Source organism: Nesoenas mayeri, assembly GCF_963082525.1.
Source record: "Nesoenas mayeri genome assembly, chromosome: 2".
In the NCBI taxonomy this organism is placed as follows: domain Eukaryota; kingdom Metazoa; phylum Chordata; class Aves; order Columbiformes; family Columbidae; genus Nesoenas; species Nesoenas mayeri.
In genome coordinates this window covers 29,280,627-29,306,214 of record NC_137543.1, presented here as the reverse complement: position 1 = coordinate 29,306,214, position 25,588 = coordinate 29,280,627, and the positions used below count along the sequence as shown (strand labels likewise).

At 36.7% G+C, this 25,588-nt stretch overlaps 1 protein-coding gene across 8 annotated transcripts in view; it reads left to right on the top strand.

Moving 5' to 3' along the window:
• WWP1 (WW domain containing E3 ubiquitin protein ligase 1) overlaps positions 1-25,588 on the top strand; it is a 56,921-nt gene that overhangs the window by 24,805 nt on the left and 6,528 nt on the right. For 2 of the 8 annotated variants that reach the window (XM_080364359.1, XM_080364356.1), the window contains exons 4-17: positions 1,908-2,032; positions 4,744-4,881; positions 4,979-5,045; positions 7,158-7,339; positions 10,455-10,800; positions 14,092-14,187; positions 14,825-14,999; positions 17,534-17,588; positions 17,685-17,769; positions 17,848-18,000; positions 18,930-19,002; positions 19,093-19,164; positions 20,203-20,291; positions 23,082-23,241. In XM_080364359.1, coding sequence (XP_080220485.1) covers positions 1,908-2,032; positions 4,744-4,881; positions 4,979-5,045; positions 7,158-7,339; positions 10,455-10,800; positions 14,092-14,187; positions 14,825-14,999; positions 17,534-17,588; positions 17,685-17,769; positions 17,848-18,000; positions 18,930-19,002; positions 19,093-19,164; positions 20,203-20,291; positions 23,082-23,241 — 1,816 coding nt within the window. Of the gene's footprint in view, positions 1-1,907; positions 2,033-3,381; positions 3,502-4,743; positions 4,882-4,978; positions 5,046-7,157; positions 7,340-10,454; positions 10,801-14,091; positions 14,188-14,824; positions 15,000-17,533; positions 17,589-17,684; positions 17,770-17,847; positions 18,001-18,929; positions 19,003-19,092; positions 19,165-20,202; positions 20,292-23,081; positions 23,242-25,588 lie in introns of those variants that run through there. The other 6 variants (XM_080364357.1, XM_080364358.1, XM_080364362.1 and 3 more) reach the window with 6 other exon arrangements.

The following is a 25,588-nucleotide window of genomic DNA, read 5'->3' as shown; positions in this document are numbered from 1 at the left end:
CTATCCTAATATTTTACCATTTTAATCTTCTGATTTAATTTGGTTCAATTCTGCTACAGATGTAGGTACACCTGAATAGGACTCTATGAAGAACTGGCAATCTTACACTGTGCAATTGGCTAGAATGCATTATTATACAAGCAAGATTGTACTGTTTCATGTTTGGATCTGGAAACAGCAGAACTATTCTCAAATGGCACTGAGCATGGGCCAGTATGTTTTACAGCATCTGACCTGTCTTTGTGCAGTAGCTGCCTTTGTTATTAGTAGCAACCATGCCAAGTTCCTGTAACTGACAGAGCTGGAGACTGGGGAGTGGTGCAGTGTATGTAGCTTTGGGGAATTGTTTGCTTGGGTACACTTACTTGGTATGTACAGACCTGGACTGAAGCAAGTAGGGTATTCCTGTGACACATTTCTCAATATTTCATGTTTAGTAGGGCTTAGTAGCCCTTTGCAGTACTGCAAAGGAGAGTAATATAGTCTTGGACCTGACAATGATTTCCAGGAGTTTTTACTAGGACAATTACAGATCTATCAGTATACTCACAGAAACTAGAGTTTTCTCTTGAGGAGGCTGGTTTTATTTGGTGGGATTTGGTGAGCTGATAAAAATGAGGTAATTTGGGATGCACAGTACAGGCAAACAGACTCATTCCATCATCAGTCTTAGGATCTTACTCTTACGTATATATGCAAGGTATTGTGGCCCCCTCTGGCTACTGGAATGATATAGTTGCTTCAGTTGCCCAGTCTGCCTGAGGACAAGTGAACTCTCTGGCTTACCAAATTCCCCTCACTTCTAATGGGTCTGCGTGAGCAAGAGCGATATATTCTCTGTCAGTAGGTGTTGTTTGTTTGTTTTAATTTTGTTTTTTAAGCTGGTCTTTTTGCAAGACTTACATTAGAAGGCAGCCTGTTCAAAATGCAAACATATATTTGCTCACTGGTTTCAGCAAAAGCGATCCATGTTGTTCAACATGTTCCAAGTGACTCTAAAGCGAACCCTGTTTCTGGGAGGGTGGGGGTTGTTTTTAGTATTGTTTTCATCAATGCTGATATAACTTTCTGTATTCAATAGTGATGGATATGTGGCCTCTGACTTTTTGCAGTATGGTCATCATACTCCAGTTTCACAGCCAGGAGCACTCTTGCAGTACTAGACCCTGTCCAAAAAACTTACTCTCCAGGACCTAGCATCGCTTCCCATTTTCCTTCTTGAGCAGGGGAGAGATCACTGCCAAAGGTTATCATCATATTACTGTAATTGGGTCCTTTACTTTTCTGCTTCAGTCCAATTTTTACTTTAGCTTCATTATTTGATTTTGCCCTCTGATTGCTGTGAGCAGCAGTGTTTTCTTTAATAAACCTGTGGATTCACAAATAATGTTTTATCAAAACTTTCATGGCAAACTGCCACCTATTACATGTGTTCTTCCTGCTTGCAAGTAGCTGATTGGTTGCTTTTTCATTTTTAAAAAAAATATTTAATATTTTTCTTCCTAGTGACAGGCAAATATACTTACTACCCTTTTCTCCACATTAAATAATTTGAGCTTTTAGTTAGAATTCTGGAATAGTGAGAAATAAGGAAAATGTATCTTTCATAAATATAGCTAAGTTTTATAGAACTGAGATCTGAGCTTAGTGTAGGTTATTTTGATACTCTTCAAATTCATTATGCTATCATAGTAATGCACTCTAAGTTTGATCTTAAGTATTAATATCATAGTGTTTGCAGTTCTTAGTTAAAAATTTCCCCTTGCAGCACAGAAACTTATTTCATTTAATTACTACCAAGAAATCCACTAAATTTGAGAGAGTGAATTAAGTTCAAATACTCCTAATAACAAAACCGAATACTTTAAAATCTGTATATATTTCTTTAAAATGTATTTTATGTGCAGGAATGTGACTCCACAGACTACGCTGGAATTTAGAGTGTGGAGCCATCACACTTTAAAAGCAGATGCTTTATTAGGAAGAGCCACTGTAGACTTGAGACAAGCTTTGGAAATACACAATAGAAAATGTAAGTTACCATGAAGGATATTTTGAGTGAAATAGAATTATTATTACTAATCTATATATCAAACTGGCAACCAGACTACTAACTATATATGTAATTACAACTGACTTACAGTTGCTGTCTTTACTTGTCTCTTCTAGACATGTCTGTGCTATTGAGAGCAATTTAAATGGAACAATGGGATATCATAATTTTGAAACAAACATTAAAGTATGAGTTATGACAAATTAAGTAAAAGGGAAAGTGATTTAATACAATGCTTTGTGGCAAAATAATAACTAATTTGCTAGAAGATCTGTTTTATACTTGGTATAAAAAAGTCTAAACTTTCAGAAAAGCCGTTCATGTAATTTTTCATGTTCTTCTTCTGTGGAATCACTAGTAGAAAGGCTGGATTTTTTTTCCCATCATAATTTAGCTGCCCAGAGAGCAGTAGGAACCACTGGTTAGTGAAACAATTGGGAACTTCTTTTTGGTACATTAGTGATTGTTGTGTTCTATGTAACTGTTATTTTCATTGTCTTTAATGGAATTAAAAAGAGGTCTTCTGTATCTAATTTGCCTTTTAAATTTTTTTTTCATTAGTACAAGAAAATGGTGAATCCACACTTTAAATTCCACTCCAGAGTGGCAGTAGAATTCCAGCTAAACCAATCTTTAACATTTCTCACAAGTTAGATAAACTAAAGAGCTCTGTTTAGGGAGGTGGGGGGAGGAGAGCTTTAAAAAAGCTTCATTTTTTGTGGTACTTACAGAAAATTGAAACAATCCAAATTTGAGTGCAGTTTTTTTCAGTGAAATTATAAAGATTCTGCCTAAGATTCCATAGTAAAACCAAAAAATTGCTGCTTTTTTAAATAAGAAAAAGCAGTATTGGGTTTTAATAATGATAGCAAAAAAATAATTAATATTTTAACTATTCCTAACAAAATAGTAAATATTTTATTAGTCTCGATCCAGGGGATGTAGGATCCAACAAGTTAGCAAATTCTTTCAGGAAATAGTTGGCTGTGAGTTAGCCGTACGTTGCACCAAAAGCAGTTTATGTGCAGTGTTTCTGATTTGGGCAAGTCAGCAGTTTGACACACACCTGTTATCCAATAATTCAGTGTTAGAATAATCTGATTGGAATCCTTCAGTCATTCAGTTATTAAACACTTCTGTAAAATACAGCACTTGAAAGGCACTTTACTGAAGAAAATGTAAAAATGAAGTCCTCTAAATGAAGAAATTTCAGAATTAGTGCTGTTACTTTCTCCTGCTAAATACCACCAGTATTTGATTACTGCCCATACCCCTCCCAGTTTTCTTGCCAGCTCAGCTGGAGTACAGCCACCTGCTGATCTGGTTTGGAAAGATAACCTCTTAATATAACAGAAGCTGAACCAACCCTCTTTGCAGAAATGATGAATTATAAATAAGTTAGTTTAACAGCTTGGTGATAGGGTTGTTTCTTCTTTGTCTTCTTTCAGGTAGTACCGTTTTCCAAAATGCAGATTGCTAAATCAATAATTCTGTAGACTGGGCAGCTTTGTGCTTGCTATGGCGATTTAAAGTACTTTGAAATCCGTGGTAATATAGCAGTGGGTGTCTGCTAGTAACTGCTGCCCAACTACACTGTTGAACCTGCTCTTTAAAGTTACAGCTTGGGTATATCTGGCAATAGCTTGTGGTAGCCTTCCCTGTTTCCATGTTTATTGTTCATTTATATTTGTTGAGAATGAAAAAAAAATAAGGAAATACTAGTTTAATACACAGAAGTGCACAGTGAGCTTTAACTTTAGTTTGGAATGCTGCCATATGGAGTGAAATATGGTGGTATATCTTGAAAAAGTAATCCCTCACTCTGAGACCACACATATGAAAAGGCCTTAACCATTTTAACCTGATGAATGTGAAGTCATAGCTGACTGGGTTTAGATTTATGACAGGTAGCTTTAACTGCTGTACTAGTAACAGTTGATTTAGAGAGAATTACACAGCATTCACAGTGTGTTTTACCTCTGGATTATGTATGTCTCTCTACACATGTGTGCATTGCTTATCAGTCATATTGAAATCTTTTACTGCACCATGTACACCTTTTTTTGTATATCACAATTATCTTGAAGTTTCTTTTGGTGAAAATAGTTTTTGATTTAAGTTTTGGTTGCTTGAGGTATCATCTGTTATTGCTTAATCCTTGGAGCTGGGATCAATGAAAATGCCAGTAAGGATTTACTAAAAATAATTTTAAATGAGGAAGTATTCTATGCAGTCTTTGCCTTTTTTTCTTCCTCAAAGTGTTGTTCTTTTCAGTGGTCTCTTAGAATTAGTTTTGGAAGACGACAGGAGGAAGTAACATAAGCTCTGGTTGTAGAATGAGGTTCCCCGTGACTTGCTATATTTGGATGTGTAGTTCAGAAGTTGACTTTAAGCGTTCTTGTGTTATGTAAGTAGTGCATAATTTCAAAAGGGCTTAGTGGAAACAGCAAACCTGGGAAATCATTCACAACAAAGTGCTGAAACCACATGGATCTTATAGCATACCTATAGAACATAGGTTTTTCTGTGTTGATTTGAACCATCTGAACCTTTTTAACACTCAGTTTTGTACAACTGAATATGTGTCACATTTTTGTGCTGAAAGTCTCTTTTAATGTTGTTTAGAATTTAATGTTTCCTTTATCCCTTCTCTTCTTCTCTCCTCCTACCCACCCCAACTCCATTTTTAGTGGAGAAGGTGAAAGAACAGTTGAAACTCTCTTTGGAAAACAAGAGTGGCATGGTGCAAACAGGTGAACTCACAGTTGTGCTAGATGGTTTGGTTGTTGAACAAGAGTCTCTTACAAATCTCAGTTCACCAGCAACCAGTAAGTTAAAATAATTAAATCAGATGGTAATACTTTGATTAAGATTTCAAACAGATATAATAGAATATTTCTGTTGAATTTGTTTCTTACTGTTCAGTAGAAGTTCAGCAAAATGGCGAGGCTGTGCATGAAAGCAGAGATGCTTCAGCAAGAAGTACATCCAGGTTGGAATTTATTTTTGTATTTTAAACTGTATGAAGCATATAGCAAATTTATCAATTGAAATGTTTGGGTTATTTGTGTTTTAATTTTTTTGAAGGATTTTAATAGAATAGATTTTAACTGTCAAGACCTAAATTATGTTACCACAGGTTAAAGAAACATTGCTTGTATGATAGTTATGTAATTTAGCTTGACAAGAGTGAATTATCTTCTTGCTCTGCTGATAGAGTCTACTCTCCACTACTTTATCATTGCCTCTTGGATGTTTAGCCCTCTGAACATAAAACTTAAACTGATTGGAAGTCTACTGAACGCTGCAGCAGACATCAGGGGAACAGTGGTTAAGTGTGGTTTTGTGTATTTATTCCAATAGTTTTCTTCTTCTGTTTAAGTACCATTTCTACTCATGTCTACCTATTTGTTGCAACATACCCTCTGAATGGAAGAATTAGAAAAAGCCTAAATTACTTCCCCCTCACCCAGTTCCTTTTTAAGGTGGTGATCAGGAAGTTGTTTAAGAGACTTGTACTGAGTTTAGGAAGTAGTACTCAGAACAGAGGCAAAGGGTTTGCTTGCTTCAACCTGAAGAGGCAAGAAAAAGGCTTTGGGATCAATTTAGAGCTTCATTCTTGGCTTCTCTACACCAGCTCAAGGACTGCCTGCAGAGAGCTAGGATTAGGTTGTTTGCACTCTCACCAGTCAAATAGGTCAACATTCAGATCAGTTGAATGTTACTGGCCTGCTCATTTACCCTACAGTGAAACCCTTTCCGTTTAAGTTCCTGACACATCATGGACTGAAAAAAATAGAGTTGCTATGCAATTGAGTGTCAGGAACACATTTGTCCTTGTATGCTCTACTTGATTCTTTTTTTGAATATGTGGAAGTTTGTCTCTGTTCCTCCATGGTTGCCCAGTATGATGGAGTTAGGGTAAAGAGTTACTTCTTATTTTTCCTTTAGAAACGTTTGTGACTGTTGAAAGTGATTTGGAACACATCTGCATACCATTTTGAAACTGTAGTAACAATAATTTATTTTCATTCAAGTATTGTTGCTGGAGGTGTGGCTTTTACTGGGATCTTGCTCTTGATGTTGGTATTTTGATTACAGGAGTTTTCCATACAATTATCCAGCAGCTTTGATTTACAGTTTTAAAATTAAGAGATGAAGAAAAGTTTTAAGGTAGCTTATGTGCATGTCATTAGGAAGCAAATAATGTTTGTAGTCTAGAGTTGAAAAGGGATAGAACTTTAATTCCATTTATACTACTCCTTTGGAGTTGGGTAAGGTAGCATGGAAATGCTGCTTCTTCCTTTCTTATTCTTCAAAGTTGGACTTCTAACAATTCTCACATTTTTTGTCATCTGTTTAACTTGTTTTTAATTTTTAGCCTCTACTTCTTAAGAAGATGGAGAGTTAGCAATGAATGTAATTTTCACAATACTTGTCTCTGGTGGATGGCTTTAAGCATTTTGGGGTAGACTTAAGTGAAAACAGTGTAATTGAACAAGACCATTCACAAGCCCTTACACTAGATTTATTTCCTTGTGGCCTTACAAATACAGAGCTGCCTGTGTGTATCTGTCCTTGTAATGTCCTATCCTGCCTATGTGCAGAGAAGCTCATCTTATTTTCCTTTTACTGAAGGAGAGTTTTGTTACTTTCATATGCTATAGTTAGAATAATTTTTGGAGAAATGACAAACAGTACCAATTGTTCCACTTTCTTAATGAGAGAAAAATGTTTTATTGCTCATAGCTGCTTTACAGAAGGTTCCTAAGGCAGTTTTGGAAGATGTGCCAGGTGCATCAGTCTGCCCAACTCAATTCTAATATGTCATTAGAAGTAAAAGATGGAGTGGAAATGGAAAATCTTCTCTGTTTTAAGTATCTGAAATCCTCAAAACCAAAATTTTAGTTTTGTCTCTTAATTGTTTTTGTCTTGCACTTGGCTGTTGCTTAGGCTACCAACATGGTGTTATAAGTTGTTGTGAATTTACTTCCATTTCTTTATTTGTTTCTTTAGTGTGATTTAGTGTAGGGTTTGGTTTAGTTACATAACTGTTTAACATGTTGTTTGTAGTAAGCTAAAATGATCTCTTATTTTTACCAAGATCTGCTTGTGACATTTCTAATGGGATAGACAATCAAGTACCTTCCAACTCCGTAGTGCAGAATACTTTCTGTGTAGAAGCTGTTAATGGAGACAGCACACCATCTCCTACTCATGTTGCAGCCAGACCCAAAAATACACCAGTACCAAAACCACTTGCAGCTCAGCCTGTCAACAGCACTGGTAAGAATGGGAGAGTTATGAGAACATGTTCCATAAGACTTTTTTATCTGGTTGAAATGTATCTGAAGTTGAGCCACTTTTCTATACAGTTTTGGTTGGATTTCAAAAATACGAAAGTATGTTTCTGGGCTTGAATTTATAATCTTGTATGTCCACTCTGAATTTTTCTGGAGTAGATCTATTCTTAAATGTACTAACTTTTGCACTTTCCCATCAGTTCTATGATGAAGAAAGATGTAAAGCATGCAACACTTCCATTTCTGTGTCCCAGACAACTAAACTGTGCTACTGATTGTCTGGAGGAAAAATCAGATTTCTTTCACAATTGATTTGACTGACTATAGTTAAAGTTTCTTTTGCCGTTAGATAAACTCAATTTTTAGCGCTATCAAGGAGCTGTTGTGCTCTGGGTTGAGATGTGTTCCAGATTCTCCTTGCCTTCAATTTTTCCAAAAGGTATGCAGTTTTAAGACCGGTATTGGCAAATACTAAATTTAATTTTCCTCTTAAACATAAAAACTTTGATTATGACTACAAGTAAAATTAAGTACAGCAAAACAAATGAAAATGAAGTATTTTTTAATTTTTGTTCTTCTGGCAAAACTTTTCATCTAATAATGACTGTGCTTTCTAAGCACTTTCTGCCTTTTCACAGCTGAGATTACAGTGATAGCAAAGGAAAAAGCCTTAAATAGAAATAGGCAAGCTGTTAATAAACAGTAGAACAGAGACTGTCAAACTTTCTGTAATAGAGTGAGAAGTGTGGGTATGGTGGGAAGATAGCAGAAACAACAATGGACTTGAAAAGATAATAATTAAATTAGGCCTTCTCTGAAGCTTTTGTGTGTGCAAATAACTTAAATTTCATTCCCCTCTCTTTTCAGTTGAAGTCCAGAGGGCATATATATTATTTAGGCATTGCTCCCTTTTTCTTCCATAGCAGAGAGATCTATTTGAAATCTGTATTAGGGTAGGGTAATTGCAAAAATAATTGATTTGTTCAAATAGTAATATTGATGAAATCTTCACTGAGTTTGCACTGAGGCACTCATATAACAGTTTTCCACTACTGTTCCAGTTGGAAACTTTTTTAAGGCAAGGCATAAAACAAGTCTCCAACATTTGTTGATGACAAACTTTTTCCCCCCTCCACTGTTCTGCTTAGCAGGATTGTCATTTCATGTGATGTTGCCAGAATTGCTGGTTTAGATCTAATTGGTGAGGTAATCGGCTGATGTAATGTTTTATAGATCTGTTTTGGAGATCAGCTTACTAAAAGAGCTGATGTTTTGTCAGTTATTTTGCTTCTAATTTTGTTATGTAATCCTATTCACTCTTTCATGTGGATGAATGAAAGGTTTTTTTCAATGAAAGCTGAAATTTCACTTGACTTTTTTTCCGGTTTAAATAAAATTGTTGTTAGTTAAAGCAAAAGTTTGAAGAAACTCTATCAGATTGTCTGTAGATATGATATTTTTAAATTCATGCTTTATATTTGCTTGCAATTGTAGAAAGTCTTGTCATGTCTTAATATAGATAACCTGTCTAATGTGAGCTGGAAATAGTGATATATTACCCTGGAATAGCTGTGTTTCAAAAGCAATAACTTTACAGATTTTACAAATGCTGCTGCCAGTAAAATCATGCTTATCATGCATATCAAGAAAATATTTATGACCCTGTGGTAATTCCTTAAAGAAACTGACTTGCTAATTTAAATAAATTGCTGATGACTGTTCTATTATTTGTAATTCTTTGACTTGCTTTTCTCACCATCTGAAAAAGCAAGAAATTCCTGACATTATATATATATTGCAAGTAGTAAGTAGAATCTAGCTAATTTTTATTTGTAAAAGCATTATACAGAATTAAATGAACTCTTCAAAATGATGGAACAGGATTTTATAGGTACTGGTCTAGGGTTAAATTTTGCAAATCTGTATCGATAAGGTTATAAGCGTAGAGCTATTGTACTGGCCTCAGTCCTTAGAATTGTAGGCTGATAGTGTGCAGTTAAAGAGAACATTACTACACTGCATATTATATTTAGTCTTGTAGAAAAATAGTTCCAACTCTAGCAGAGGTACAAACTGATGAGTTTGAATAAAATTGTCACTGTTTTGTGTTGATTAGTAGTGGTGCAGAAAATGAAAGCTGTGAATGATGTTATGCGGCGTTTAGTAGGGCCTTGGCTTTTAGTGGGGGTCCTACTGACTGTCGTTCTTGATTTTGCTAAGGCCAGATCTTGTTCTGAGATACCGTTCTGTTAAGCTTTGCAGGTGATTGGTATTGATGTGTTGTTGACCAAGTGGGCTTCAGAGTAATAAAGCCTTCTTAGACGCTTTTTCCTGCTAAGTCCATGCCTGCTTTAAACCTTCAATGAAATTACGATTGCTTGAGTTGGACAACATTTGTATTGTTCTTTAAAAGACAGAAATGGATTTGATTCTTCTAGAATAATTTTCTTCAGTTATTGAACTACATAGATTATGCTAGCCAAATACTAATTTTTATATTTTAATCCTGCTTTGGGAGGGGGATTTTTTTTTTCCGAGTCACACACAGGTGTTTTTTGCTTCATTGTAGAGTTCTGTACCTCAGCTCTGAAAGGGTTAAAAAAAAAAATAAAAATCACCTGTGTGAACTACCTCTTAGTTTTCCATATTTCATGGAGTTATTTATCTCTTAATATTTTTTTTTCCTGTCATACTCATCAAGGTTCTTTTTTGAAGTTGATAGAAGTTCAGAGTTTCAAAGCAAATAAAGCAGTACTGTTTTCTAGTAAACAGTTGGGTACCTTTTGCGAATCTCAAGATTAAGGTATAACATTAAGTTGACCAAGATATGCAGAAGCTAAGAAATTACCTTAGCAGGGAAGTATGGAGAATGCCAGGGAAGTATAGAGAATGCTTTGCAGACTGTGAGTTTTAATTACAGATTTAACTGAGGCAGGTACATTGTGACATTTTGTTATCTTAGACAAAAATGCTGCTTATAACATATAGGTGTGACTTAAACGTATTCCTTCCATGTAGTTTACTCTAAAAGTTGGTCATTTGAAAAGTAAATCTCATCAGATTCTGATACACAAATGTTCTTACTTCCCATTTCTCAGTTAATGGCGAGTCGTCTGCCTCAGCACCAGAAACTGGTAATTCTTCTGTCTCTGAGCCTCCAACAGGTTCAGGTGAAGCTCTGTCGTCTTCAGATTGCATGAACACTACAGAACCTCAGTCAACAACAGAAGCAACTTGTTGTTCTGAAAGCCACACTTCTGCATTACCTGGTGTGTCTGCTGAACTAGAACCTACAGTTGCAACAGACTATGTGCAACCCAATGCTAGAAACAATACAGCAGCAGATGCAGCAAAACCAAGGGAATCCTCCTCCACCTCAAGTGCGTCTGCAGAACCTGTGAGACAGCAGCCTGGTAGTGCCAGTACAGAACCTTTGCCACCAGGGTATGTGGGCTTGAATTTAATGCTAAAATTATGTTTCATCTGAACGTGTATATAAAGAAACAGAAATGTAATTCTATACTGGGGTTGGCAAATGCAGGTCAGTTGCCTGAGATGGGGTTATTTGATCTAAAATGTGGTTTGTGCTGCTGCTATAACTGATTTGCTGACATGGTATTGTGATCTGAATAGACAAACTCTTGATCATTATGGACATGACCACTTTTCATTTGATATATTCAAACTTACTTGAGTCATAATTTTTTACTCCTTTGGTTCTTAAACTGTGAGAATGTAGTAGAGACCAAATACAGAGAACTAAAAATTAATAAAATAGTCTAGAAAGACTTGTAGGTGCTTGCAGTGTAATGAGACCAGTGATGTTACAGATTAAAAAAAAAAAATACAGATTTTAAGTGTATCTCTGTGCTCAGAATAGCTAGAAACTTTTGATTCTTGTAGACTATTAGAAACCTCTTCTGTAGTCCTAAAGCTTAAATGCAAAATTAAAGATGTGCTTAAACATTAAATGAAAATATAGTACATGCTCAAATATATATATTTTGATCTTAACATTAGGTGAAAGTATGTCTTCAGTAACTACCTGGGAACACTGATATTTCCTCAATATTCTAAATTTTTAGCATTTTCTGAACGTAGAAATAATTTCTTAACTCAAAGTGTATGTACCTTGTGTCATTGTAGCTGATCTTTCAGAGGTCCTGTCTTTTACCTGCTCCCCGTGAAGGAGGTTCAGTAAATTATTGGTGACACTTGAGTTTCTGCAGTTGAATAAACATGAAAACAAGCATCTAAACAGATAGAAATATTGTATATATGTTGTTGGGAAAGAGTTACTTTGTTTTTAATTCTCAGATGCTTTGACAATGGAAGCTCTTTATAGGTGGGAATTCCTGTGGTCATCCCTGCTGTACACACACGTTTGCTTTTTAAATTAATTACAAGCTTTCCCATTGAGGACAAGGTCATGAATTCCAGGCATAGTGCACACTGTGGCCAAATGCATTTCTTCATCGTTCCTCCCTGATCACATTTCTGTGGTGTTTTTTTTGTGGTTCGCTGCCGCCCACCACCCCCAAATCTAATTGGATGTTCATTATGTTTAGCCCTGGTAATTCTGTACCATGCTGCTGCTCCTCCATATCTCCCAGTATCCTTAGCATTTAACGTCTTGAACTGCAGAAAGCATTTCGTAGGAGTTTTATAGATACTTTGTAATAGTAAGGAATTGCACATCAAATCCTGTGAGTAGCAGGCACGGTGTTCTGCCTGTGTTTTTAGGAGCTAATAATTATGTATATAAGAGAAACAAACATATATCTAATGCAAGCAAGGACTTCAACTTTTTGTCTGGTTTCTTTTATTGCATTATGGCAGTTCTCAGCAGTATGAAATTTAAGTTGTTTATAAAGTTTGGTCACAGAATCACGGAATGTTAGGGGTTGGAAGGGACCTTGGAAGATCATCTAGTCCAGTTCCCCCACCGGAGCAGGAACACCTAGACAGGAATGTGTCCAGGTGGGTTTTAAATGTCTCCAGAGAAGGAGACTCCACAACCTCCCTGGGCAGCCTGTTCCAGTGTCTGTCACCCTCAATGAGAAGAAGTTTCTTCTCGTATTTAAGTGAAACCTCGTGTGTTCCAGTTTGCACCCGTTGCCCCTTGTCTTATAATCGATTGTCACCGAGAAGAGCCTGGCTTCATCCTCATGACACTCACTCTTTACATATTTATAAACATTAATGAGGTCACCCCTCAGTCTCCTCTTCTCCAAGCTAGAGAGACCCAGTTCCCTCAGCCTTTCCTCATAAAGGAGATGCTCCACTCCCTTAATCACCTTTGTTGCCCTATGCTGGACTCTCTCCAGCAGTTCCCTGTCCTTCTTGAACTGAGGGGCCCAGAACTGGACACAATATTCCAGGTGTGGTCTCACCAGGGCGGAATAGAGGGGAAGGAGAACCTCTCTGGACCTACTAACCACTCCGCTTCTAACCCAACCCAGGATGCTATTGGCCTTCCTGGCCACAAGGGCACAGTGCTGGCTCATGGTCATGCTGCTGTCCACCAGGACCCCCAGGTCCCTTTCTCCTACACTGCTCTCTAATAGGTCATTTCCCAACTTATACTGGAACCTGGGGTTGTTCCTACCCAGATGCAAGACTCTACACTTTCCCTTGTTATATTTCATTAAATTTTTCCCTGCCCAACTCTCAAGCCTGTCCAGGTCCCGCTGGATGGCAGCACAGCCTTCTGGCGTGTCAGTCACTCCACCCAGCTTGGTGTCATCAGGAAACTTGCTGACAGTGCACTCTATTCCCTCATCCAAGTAACTGATGAATATATGGAATAGTACTGGTCCCAGTACTGACCCCTGAGGTCACTAGATACACTAGATACAGGCCTCCAACTGGACTCTGCTCCATTGACCACAACTCTCTGGCTTCTTTCCTTCAGTCAGTTTGCAGTCCACCTCACTACCCAATTGTCCAGACCACACTTCCTCAGTTTAGCTGTGAGGATGCTGTGGAAGACTGTGTCAAATGCTTTACCGAAATCAAGGTAGACCACATCCACTGCTTTGCCATAATCTATCCACCTTGTTATGTCCTCATAAAAGGCTATGCGGTTGGTGAAGCATTCCTTCCCCTTGGTGAAGCCATGTTGGCTGCTCCCAATGATCCTTTTATCCTTTGGCCCTCTCTCCATGTTCAATGTAAGTCTGCTTTGCAGCTAAAACTGAAGTAGTAATCCCCAGGGATATCAGAGGATTTACCAGGGTAGGAAACAGAAATGGGAAAACCATCTGATGGCACACATCTCAGGTTCACTCTCAAAGATCCTGTTGTTTGTTGGATATAGGGAACAGTGCTTCAAAATGTAAACTCCCTCTTGTTTTTGAGAGAGGCATTTACTTAGAAGTGCAAAGAATGCATCTCTAAGCACTTTTTGAATGAGGTTATTTTAGCATCCAGGCATTGAGCAGATAATTATTTGTCTTTGTTGTCAGATTACTTAGACAGAATTTGAAAATGTTGTGAATATTGATGTGTGCTCATTTTATGTACGAAGTTCTTTAAATAAGTCTTTATGGTGACATCAGTTCAAGTAGGAAGTGACTGATAGGCATTCTAGTGTGAGTTTTCTTTGATATTTTAGAATGAGTTTTGCATCATAGTCTTTTCATTCAATACAAATATACTTCTTTGGCTTATTGGGAAATAAGTCCTAGGAAGTATTTTCTCTTTGATTTATGTGAAAGTCTTTCTGTCTTGAAGGTGGGAGCAAAGAAAGGATCCTCATGGTAGAACCTATTATGTTGATCACAACACACGAACAACAACGTGGGAAAGACCACAGCCCTTACCTCCTGGGTAATGTAGATGTTTTTGATTTAAATATGATAAAGGTACTATGGTTTTGCTCATTTGTTTGGTGCAGAAAAAATACTAGCTTTTTAAAACAGCTCATCAGACCTGTTTTATACATCATATATTAATAAATTCTAGCTTTCAGTTAATTTAGAATTATATCAATTGCAGCTATTTTATAGTAATGTTGGTACTGTATATTTTGCTTGTTCTGATCATTTGTTCAAATAGAGCAACTACATCACTTTTTTCTTCCTTTAAAACTTAAGCATTAAATAATGCACATTTGACTACCTTTATTTAGGTGGCACTGCTAGGTTTTGGGCACTGGTTCCAAACCTCATTTTTCCAGGCAGTGTTTTCTGTGAAGCCTGCCAACATTGCTTATGGTCACAGACATGTACAGAGTTAAAAATGAGGTGACAGAGAGCTGAGGATGCAATTGCTTGAAGTCTGTCTTTGCTCAATGTTATTGTCCTTTTATCATTAGAGTTGGGGAGTACTTTTGTGCACTTTAGAAATGAAAATAATTCCTGTGACTCCAGTACTGAATTCAAGTACTGTCTAGGAATTTATCATGAAAATTAGTTATGTCATATTACTGAAAAAATTAGCTCTTAACATTTGTGTTTCTTGAAAGCTGGGAAAGAAGAGTTGATGATCGTGGAAGAGTTTACTATGTGGACCACAACACGAGAACAACAACCTGGCAGCGGCCAACAATGGAATCTGTCAGGAACTTTGAGCAGTGGCAATCTCAGCGGAATCAACTGCAGGGAGCTATGCAACAGTTTAACCAACGATACCTCTATTCGGTAACTTTTACATAAAATTTAGAAATTAGTAGAGTGGTATAGGTGTACTTTTTGTTCTTTATCTTTTTCTAAAGTGATTTTATAACTATTAAACCACATGCATTATGAGACATTTGGCATCAGTAATTCAGATTCTGATTCTGTTGAAAATGTGAGCAAAAATTGTCCTTAGGGGCAAAAAGTATTTCCTTCCGAGTCTGTTCCCTAACTTGAGCCTTGTATACTGCATGATACTGAAGACTTTTAATGACAGTAGTAAGAGGTAAAACTAAAGCAGTCCATTAACTGAAAAGGAAAATATTATGAGTAGCTTCGAAGAAGATGTTTCCTGAGACACATTTTTCCGTCCGTGACTGCATAAATAGGATAGTTGCTTTTTCAGAGTTAAGAATGACAATGCCTCTATGTCACTGTCACTCTAAACAGTCAATTTTAAGAATAGTGCTTGGTCTCTTAAAAAAAGGTCCAGTCCCAGAGACTTCATAAGTGATATGTAGCAAATCTGGAGTGTTCTAAGGAAGAAACCATTCAAGGGCAAGTCTAAAACAGCGTCATTGGATTAGGACTTTGTGCATCCACAGACCTAACGTTGCTTTGAATTTGATGGACTTTATTCAGGTACCCCACTGAAGTAAGGGATGCTGCAGTATTCTTAAGTTTAACCGTTCTCAGCCTCTCATTGTCTTAATTAGACATTGTATCTCATCACTAGCAATAGCAGAAACACACATTTTACACTGATTTTTCTTAACTGCTGGAGCTTTGCATCGAAGTCAGTTTATCTTATGGAATTAGAGTAAGATAGAATGGTTGAGGTTGGAAGGAACCTCTGGAGGTCGTCTGGTCCACTGTCCTGCTCAAGCAGGACCGCCTAGAGCAGGCTGCCCAGGACCTTGTCCAGATGGCTTTTCAATATGTCTGAGGATGGAGACTCCACAGTCTCCCTGAGCAACCTGTGCCAGAGCTTGGTCACCCTGACAGTGAAAAAGTGCTTCCTGATGTTCAGAGGGAACCTCCTGTGTTCCAGTGTGTGCCCATTGCCTCTGGTCCTGTCACTGGACACCACTGGAAAGAGCCTGGCTTGGGGACAAGTGAATTAATACTTTTAATGAGTAAGATAATGTTTCAGTTACATTGAACAGTAAAAACTAAGCTATCTGAAGGAAGAAAAATGGATAGGATATGGTTATTTTAGTTCCTTTTAATTTTACCTGAGTTCATATGTTGTACTCCTTTTGGTATTGAATCTGGCTCATCCCATGCCACTGCCTAGTGTTTCAGTGTGTTGTGTTAAATATGCATTAGCCAGCAGCCACACACAAATGCTTAGACCCTGTAAGAAGACCAGTTATTTGGCAGACAGCATTTTCAGTTGTGCATTATTCTTTATATATTCACCACACAGAAGTCTTTGGTTACAGGGTCATTGTGACTGTGCAGTTTGCAAAAGCAGAAAAGACTTAACTGGTTTTGCTGCTGAGGTAATAATTTTCTGCTCACATCTAGTAGCTGGTGGCTGAACAAAGAGGCAGCTTGGTTTTAAGTGTAACTATTGGCATTTTCTTCTGATCTTGCTATATTTCTGTTTCACAGGAAAAATATTGTAGCTTTTCTGCCTGAATTTTCTGTTCTAAACTCTTAAGTGGATTTGAGATTTTTGGATTGCATATCCTATATAAAGCAGTATTAGTAGCCAGGTGATCCTTAAGATACTGTCTAGAAAATGTTGATTGGTTTCCGTAAAACAAAATTCCATTCTGCACAAAAACCCCCAACCAAAACCAAACCAAACAAACCATTTTAGTGTCAAAAAAACTTTTTTGGGGGGGATGCTTTTAGTTATAAATCATAGTATGGATCCTGCAATTTGGGGGATTTCTGCCTTTTACATTTTATTTTTCCCATGTTTTGTATTCTTGGGAGCTACTGTGGGACTTCTGCAAGGTTACAGTATGTTATGAGCTTAGTATGGTTTTACATAATAATTTAATCTATTTTATTTTTTTGCTTTTTGCTTTTACTGTATGTTGGTATAACTTCAAACATCCACGTTTTTAATGAATGCAGCTGCTTTTGCAAAGAATGACAAAGTCTGAAGATAGCCAAACAGCCAGGGAAGATACCATGTATTGAGGAAGCAAAAAACCCTGTGCTGGCAGTAATCACTGTGCTTGGAAATGTTTATTATGATAAAGCATGTTCTTAAGCAAGAACATTGTGCTTATCTGCTTATACGTGCTTCCGCAAAACTTCTATGAACTGTACATCTTGAAGACCGCTGACTCTCAAGTTTGCTATAGGAAGGAAAAGGGAGGGTGCGCTGGATTGGAAACAGTGGAGGCAAGAGCACAAATCCAAATCGTATCTTATTATAACACAATCTGTGTTTCTTCACAAAAACAGACTAAAAATGGCTTTTTTTTTTTTTTTTTTCCCCAGAGTGGATAGTGTTCAGAACTAGTGGTAATCTTAAAACATTGAGGAAAAAAATAATAATATTTGGCCTAACTGAATGTCCTCTTGTTTTTAAATAGGCTTCAATGTTGTCAGCAGAAAATGATCCACTTGGGCCTTTACCACCAGGTTGGGGTAAGCTAATTAACTGTTGATTTCAGGAAGTGACAGTTACAGAAATGTGGAACGCAATTACTGTACAGTGTTTTTTCTCTTTTTTTTTTCCCCTAGAAAGGAGAGTGGATTCAAATGATAGGGTGTATTTTGTAAATCATAACACAAAAACAACACAGTGGGAAGACCCTCGAACTCAAGGGTAGGTGTGTATATTGACTGTGCAGTTAAAAAGATCTTGCTTAATTCTCATATGTCGTGATATGAGGGGGGAAAAAAGCACTGTCTGTGATTTCTTCTACAGTTTACAAAATGAAGACCCTCTTCCAGAGGGCTGGGAAATCCGTTATACCAGAGAAGGTGTCAGATACTTTGTTGACCATAATACAAGAACCACCACCTTCAATGATCCTCGTACTGGGAAATCTTCTGTGTGAGTGAGAAAATGTGTTTTAGCATTTTAATTTGTTTTAGTTTAATGATCCAGTCTTTTCATAGTAGGAAACAATCTATACTTTTAGCTGGAATCAAGCATTAAGTTATAAACAGATTGTTGTCTTGTAAATTTAATCTAGTTTTAAGCTTTAGTTGTCAGTTTATCTATGACATTGTTTGCTGTGTTGCTCTAAGGTTCAATAGTTTTTATACACTTTCCAAATACCAAGACTGTAATTGTTTTATAAATAGAGTGGGGAAGTGAGGTGAATGTGAATATTGAACTAGTGTAACTAATAGATAAATTTTTAAAGAAATAGCAAATGATTGTAATGAGTATTGCTTATAGTTATACACCTTCTAGCAACATCAATGTCTAAACCAAAGTACTTCTAAACACTTTTCAACAATTTTAGATACAAAACTTTAAAAAAATTATTTAATCAGAAGTATTGACCCAACCTATGGTGTCAGTTGTAAGGTCTTTTATGTAGGGTAGGGTTTACTTCTGCTGATATGTTGATGCCTTTTAATTCAAAGAGCCTATAGAGTATTGTGCTAGAAATTCCTTCATAGTTCCACAAACAGCTGAATTTATGAAGCCTAATTTGGCAGTAGCTGTGTTTCAGTGAAGGCAATAAATTAGAAGTCTCTTTAGTTGGCTTGCAATTTTTACAAGAATGATAGGATTAGAAGTCCTCTAGACTTTCTTTCGAATTTGGTAAGCTGACTAGCATCTTAACCCCCAAAAATGGGGCGAGGCAGAAAGGAATACTGTCTAACCAAACCATCTATTGCATTTTGTTTCTGGTCATATCTAACAATAACAGTTTTTGTATATTTTTGAAATCTGCATGCTGTTGTTCAGCATTAAAGTACTGTTTGGTGTCTGTATGGTTAATGTATCTCAAATATATTTCCTTACAGAAATAAAGGGCCACAGATTGCTTATGAGCGTAGTTTTAGATGGAAACTTGCTCATTTCCGTTACTTGTGTCAGGTACTGATTAAGTAATTATTTACTTTTTGAAATTGTTTGAATTTACATTTGTGTGTGCTGCCTTTTAACATTATTGCCTTACGATTACAGTCCAATGCGCTGCCAAGTCATGTGAAAATCAATGTATCAAGACAGACTTTGTTTGAAGATTCCTTCCAGCAAGTAAGCCTACAAAGATTGTTGTGTTTGTTTATCAAAATAAAGCATACGAACAAAATGGTCATGGCCAGTTCAGACTAATGGTCCTTTAGACACAGTCATCTTCCTCTGTTATTAACCAAAGGGGCATTCTTAGGGGAGACTGTAAGAACAGAAGTAATATATATAATACTTCTACCAAATGATCTTTCAGCTCCCACCTGTTTGCAATTTAAATGCTTTTTGAGCTTGATGTGATTTCTGGGTATTTAATAATCCTCAAGGGACTTCTGTCAGCTTGACTGTGCTTCTCTTCTGAACTTTTTGCATCTGCAGCATCCTGTGGTAAAGAGTTCCGTAGCTTAACCACATTGCATACCATATTAACTTAACCACATTGGATTTGCTTTCCTGATCCTTGTGTGTGGTTATATACATTACAAAATGTTGTTTTCTCTGATTAAAACTGGTGTCCTGCTTGTCCTTCAAATGTTAAACCTGTGTAATTGAAACTTACAGTTCTTGGGCTGTTACCGTCTGCAGCCGTTGTATGTTCCTTCGTTCTTTCTTTTAACAATCAAAATTCTTGTCACTGTCACCACATAAAAGACCTCTTGGCAGAGATTCTCTATAGGTAAAAAATATGTTATTAATGAAAGTATGTTACACTTATTTTGGATTGGAATAAATGACTTTTAGGTGATTTGCCTAAAACCAAAAATCTGTAACATGTCAAATGAAATGCCTTTTTGCCCGTTTTCCTTTAATGATACAGAGTTACTTAAGATGTGTATAAGAACAGCGTGACCATATAGTGATACACTGTCCAGATGTGGTCTCCCTCTTGGTAGCAGTATGCTGCTCAAGGATTTTAAGTCCAAACTGGTATTTTTGTGTGCAATCATTGACTGCATGATCTGTGAGTTAGTCTAATTCCTTGTCAAATCTGTGTAAACTTGACATATATGGCATTTCTGTATCAATTAAATCTGAATAAAAAAGAACAGTTGTGTTGACAATGTATATTTTATAGCTTATTACAATTTTGGATTTTTTTCATAGATTATGGCATTAAAACCCTATGATTTGAGGAGAAGATTATATGTCATATTCAGAGGAGAAGAAGGATTGGATTACGGTGGCTTGGCAAGGTAAAAGAAATAAATTATTTTAAATAGTTTTTATTTTTTATAGCACACTAACCTTGATTTCTAATGTCATTCTATTGGCAAAAAAGCTGGTTGCTTTTGCAGTCTGACCCTGGTTACCTTTTTAGGTCCCCTTAATGCATTAAAGAGGTGGAACTGGCAGCACTGGCTATTGTTACAGAGTGTAACCTTGCATTAGTGTAACTGTGGTCTCAGTTGGTCAGTTCTTTGACAAAGATTGATGTTTAAATTGGTATTTTTTTTATGTCTGTTAATTGCTCTAGACTGAGTTATTTCAGAAACTTTCTGTCAGAAAGTTCTACTTTCCTGAAAGTGGAGACTGTGGAAAAATAAAGTGGTTTGCTTATTTGGGAGACAACAAGCAAACACCAGACTGGGGCTGGTATGAACAGAAAGGACCTAAACAAGAGGAGAGTAACACAGGCAAGAAGCGACAGCAAACAAACAGACTAAGTAGGCTGTGCAGGAACGCGAAACAGCTGGACTACAAGAATCTAGAATCTGAGGTAGAACTCGGAGGCAAAAGTCTGGTAACAGGAGAACCATAAACAAAGTGTGTTTTCTCTGTTGACCAAATAGAAGACAACCTCTGACTACTGCTGCCAGTGACTTGACTGAAATGTTACTAGTAGGATGAAAATTTCAGTACTACTGCAGCTCCAAGGTATTAGAAGTAGTCATAGGTAGTAGAATTATTCTTTTTGCCTTTTTTAAAATGTAAAATAGTTCTCTTTTGATTTTGTTCTGGTTCTGTGTATCTTGCTGTGTTAAAATGAAGTTAGTAAAAATGTGTAGGATTTGTAAGGAAGGAAGCTTGCCTCTGAATGTTGGGCTTCTTTAGATATGTGGGTGGTTGTGCTTCTGGATTACAGTATCTGAAAGCCTTTTGGGGGATGACTTCAGAGAGGAAACCAGTTTTTGCTTTGCCGGGGTTTTGTTTGCTTGGTGTCCATATCACGATGTCCGTAGGCAATGGGATGAGGACTAGGGGAGTTCAAAGTAATCTGTTTCAGATAAACAAAGTATTCCAAAGAAGTGATGTTAGAATAATTGAGCTGAAGTGTTAGTCACAGAAAATAGCAGAATAAATAAATAATATATATTTTTTAAAAGTAGAATAATTTCATAGTTTTAGGAATAAGTCTTACTCAAGATTTTGTATGTTACGGTGAGAAGCAGCAAAGATCTCATTTTCACCTGAGCTGAGAATTCATTGAGAACACAGAATAAATGTTTACTGACTTGGTAATGTAATACGGCATTAATACAAATAAAGCTGATGCACCTGATCTATCATGTCTCTCTCAGCCAGCTAAACTCAGTGTTCTCTCCAGATTTTTACCTTGTGTTTAGCAGAACCCATCTGACATTGTGTCCTGTTGCTAGTTCTAGCTGTTGACATGAAAAATTCATTGCTTTTGCAAACTTGTTGTTGATGACTGATACCTTCGATTCCTCCCTTTTTATCTGGCTTCGATCTAATTCAAGTGACTATTAAATTTGATGCAGAGTTAAAATAATTGTCTCAGTATAAAACTTGCATAGAATGCTGTAAAGTGTTCTCATACTTACTAAAGATACACAGAACCTCTTAGGGCAGGAGTAGTTACATTTATACAGTCCTAAAATTACATTTGGCCCTTCAAAGTCAACCACAGGGCTGATGTGGCCCCCAGAAAAAATGGGTCTGACACCCTTGCATTAGGGTTATTGTCTCCTTGCTGCCTTTCTCTGTTTGCTGTTTGTACTTGGCCTTTGGGTTGGAAGCGAGTTGTAGTGAATCATTATCCATGACTTGAGTTTCTTAGCACGGTTAAGAGAAACATGCCAGCAAGCATCTAATTTCTATTTCCTGATGTCAGGTAAATATAGGGATAGAAAAGATACCTCTTAAATGTGACAGCTTAAAGGTGACAAGGATAGAATTCAGTCCCTGCAGTTATTATAGGATAGACTTTTAGCTTTTTTTGTAGTTTTTCACTAAGCTTGGTTGTTTAGTTCCAAGCACTCAGGCCCTGAAACAAAAAGCTCCTGAGTCTATATGACTGCCTCTGAGGTCTCTGATTATATGCAAATTCTGTAAAGCAAAAAATATTCTAAAAATCGGCTGTTCTAACACTGAAATACCAGATTCTATTATTATTTCAGGTTCAACTGCATTGGAAACTGTGGAAGTGGTGAATAGCATGTATTAGTTAAACCTCAACAAAAAGTTTTCACATTGTTGTATCCCATGGGCTTAATTTGTTAAACCACACTACCTCAGTGTGTGCTCTGCTGACAGATTGGGAAAGCAAATATGTTATGCTGCGTGCTGGTTTTTTTTTTGTTCTGTGTTATGTAAAGTTGTTTATAATAAACACTGCCCATGAAATAGTCTGTAATTTTTTTGAATAAAGATTTGAGTTTTATGCAGTAAAGGAGGTGTGAGGAGGATAAATACTGTGTAGTGGTTGAGGCAAGGACTGTAGGCAAGAATGCTACTAACATGCAGCTAAAACCTGTGCTATGAGTGTGTGTTCAAGGTCACAATCCTAACAATAGTTAATAAACTTTGGAAACCATGACTTTCTAACATTGTTTATAATTATGATTTTTTGTATTTAAGAAGTATATAATGCCATATATTATTCTGTGATTCTAATACAACACTGTTTATATTATTCTTCTAAGTTTGCTTATATTTTGACCATTTTGCTAGCTACCTAAGGGAATGGTGATAAACATCTGTATTTGATGTTTTTTTTGTGTATACATGTGTTTTTTCCTTAGAGAATGGTTTTTCTTGCTTTCCCATGAAGTACTGAACCCTATGTACTGCCTATTTGAATATGCTGGCAAGAGCAACTATTGCCTGCAGATAAATCCAGCATCAACAATCAATCCTGACCATCTTTCATATTTCTGTTTCATTGGGCGCTTTATTGCCATGGTAGGTTAGATTTTTAAGGTTTTATTGTTTGCTGTAGCTATACATTTATTCCTGAACAGTGTTTGTTTTTACAGTTATTAAAGGTTGTATTAATATCTTAGAAATGGAAGATTAAGCCACGTAAGGTTATTGAGCCAAAATATTCCTTGAGAATTAACTCTCTTACATATGTTTCTTGGGATAGTGATAAAAGTTCATGATATTCAAGATAATATTTCATTTTTATCAATTGGATGTGTGTGCTTCTGCAAACCACTCTTTGATGAATGTCTGAATACTGATGCTCTGAAAAATGTGACTAGTATTTTGTGAAGAAGGCTTCTCAGTTAGATGTGGTATACCTTACTGTATTAGAAAAATAAAAAAGAGTTTGAAATGTTTTGCAGACACTATGAGCCTTAACTGAAACATACGTATATGGACACAAAGGTTGGATAGTGAGGAGAGCAGGAACTGGCAGGGAACTGATTATCCCCCACCAGGGTTCTCTTACACTAAAAGCTGCCGAGGCGTGTGGGATCATTTCCTCTTCTGGGATCACTGAGTCAGTTTTCTGTAGTGGACTCCTGCTCTGTCGCATCTCGTCCCTTCCATGTAGTGATACAGTCATCTTTCCACATAATCATTGTGGTGTCTGCGGGTAGGCCTCAGCAGCATCCCTGAACATGGTGAACAGCAAAACCAAAAAGAGTAGATAAAAGTGCATTTTGAGGTTGAAGAGACTGTCGTCTTCTCTCCTATTGTTCAGGCTTTTTATATGAAATAAGTACAACCAAAGTGTAGCATATATGGAAAAACACTTTTAGACTTCAAATAAATTAGGTTTGGGGGTTTTCTTGGTTTTGCTTTTCTTATAGATACTTCTTGAGAAACAAATTTGTTCAGTTTTGATGATAACATCTCTGATTTCAAGGATTTTATGGCCAGGTTCCGCATTTCTGTGCCGTCATGAAAATTTATTTCATTGAGTTAAAACTTCCAATAGGCTGCCAACTTTTTTCTTTCTTTTAGAACCCTCAGCAAGCTATAGTGCCATTTAGTGGGAAGATGTGATAAAGCCAATTAGTGCTAGAGCCAAATTCTGTTTATTTTAGTCAGTGAATTTTGATCTTGCACATAAAATAAATCCAAAATTGAAATCTTAGCTTTCAGAAAACTACTTCATTAAAGTACAGATCATAGAATAGAACTTCATTAAAGTGTTTTATGTAATTAAAGGACAAACTTTTATTTCCTGAAGTATTTTTGTATTTTTATTTTAAATTCTCTAAGGGGTGGGGGTGCAGAGAGAGAGACCCGTGTAACAGTGTCACTGTGGCCCGTTGTAAGGTTTGAGTACGTTCATGGTTTGTAGTGGATGGTTGTGCCTGCAGCACATCTCAGGGTACCTGCCAGTGGCTTAAAAGAGCTCAGGTAATAATGGAAGTGGGAATCATTTTAAGGAGTCTAAATAGGCTTTTTAGGTGCAATTGTAGTTTTTGTTCTTCTCACAGTTCTAAAACAGTTGGGATTTCAGATCATAAAGACTTCTTTTGGTTTTAAGTACTGAAATAACCACAGACTGAAATGGGGCTAAACATAAAAAATATGTATCTTACTTTGTAACAAAAAAGTATTAATTGAGGTTGGCTGAGGCAACCTTTTATATTTTGCTGTAAGATTGTCATAGACATTAAATGAGATGATTGAAGAACCAAGTTTTGCAAAAAGCAGGAAATTGTATGGCTGGATGCTGCACTTGACATTTAATTTTTCCGTTTCTATCAGCTTGCTCTCCCATGAGAAGTATAGGCTAGTTTAAAAATAACTACATGAACAAACAAATAAATAGCAGCCTCCGAGAGAACCTTTTTAAGCTCTCCCAAAGCAGAAGAAAATGCAAGCTAGAGAAAGCCCTTAGTGGGAAAACTAGAAGGTGGGAAAAAGATGGAGCCTTGCCTTTTTCTGGAGGGAATAGGCTTCTATGGCTCTTCTGCTCATAGGATTTCAGCTCTAAGGAAAGGCAAGCAATTAATGCCATGCATAGCCTAGTTGAGGATGATTTTTAAGATGTATTTTAGTGAAGAAAGTGTAGCTGATAAGGAAAAAAATGTTTTCATAGTTATAGCTGTGCTCAGCTTTCAGATGCACTGAGTCAGTATTGAGGTGAACACTGCGTGTGTGATGCTCTGCTTCAGTACTAGAAATTACCTTACACCCTCTGTACATGTATGGTGAGATAAATGTGTCCATATTTTGCTTTTATTTTCAATTTCATTTTTGCAGCAGAAGGGAGAATCTCATTTCTCAGTTCTGTTACTCACCTATAGAAAATGTGATTCTCAGAGCTCTTTCCGAAGCAGTCCGT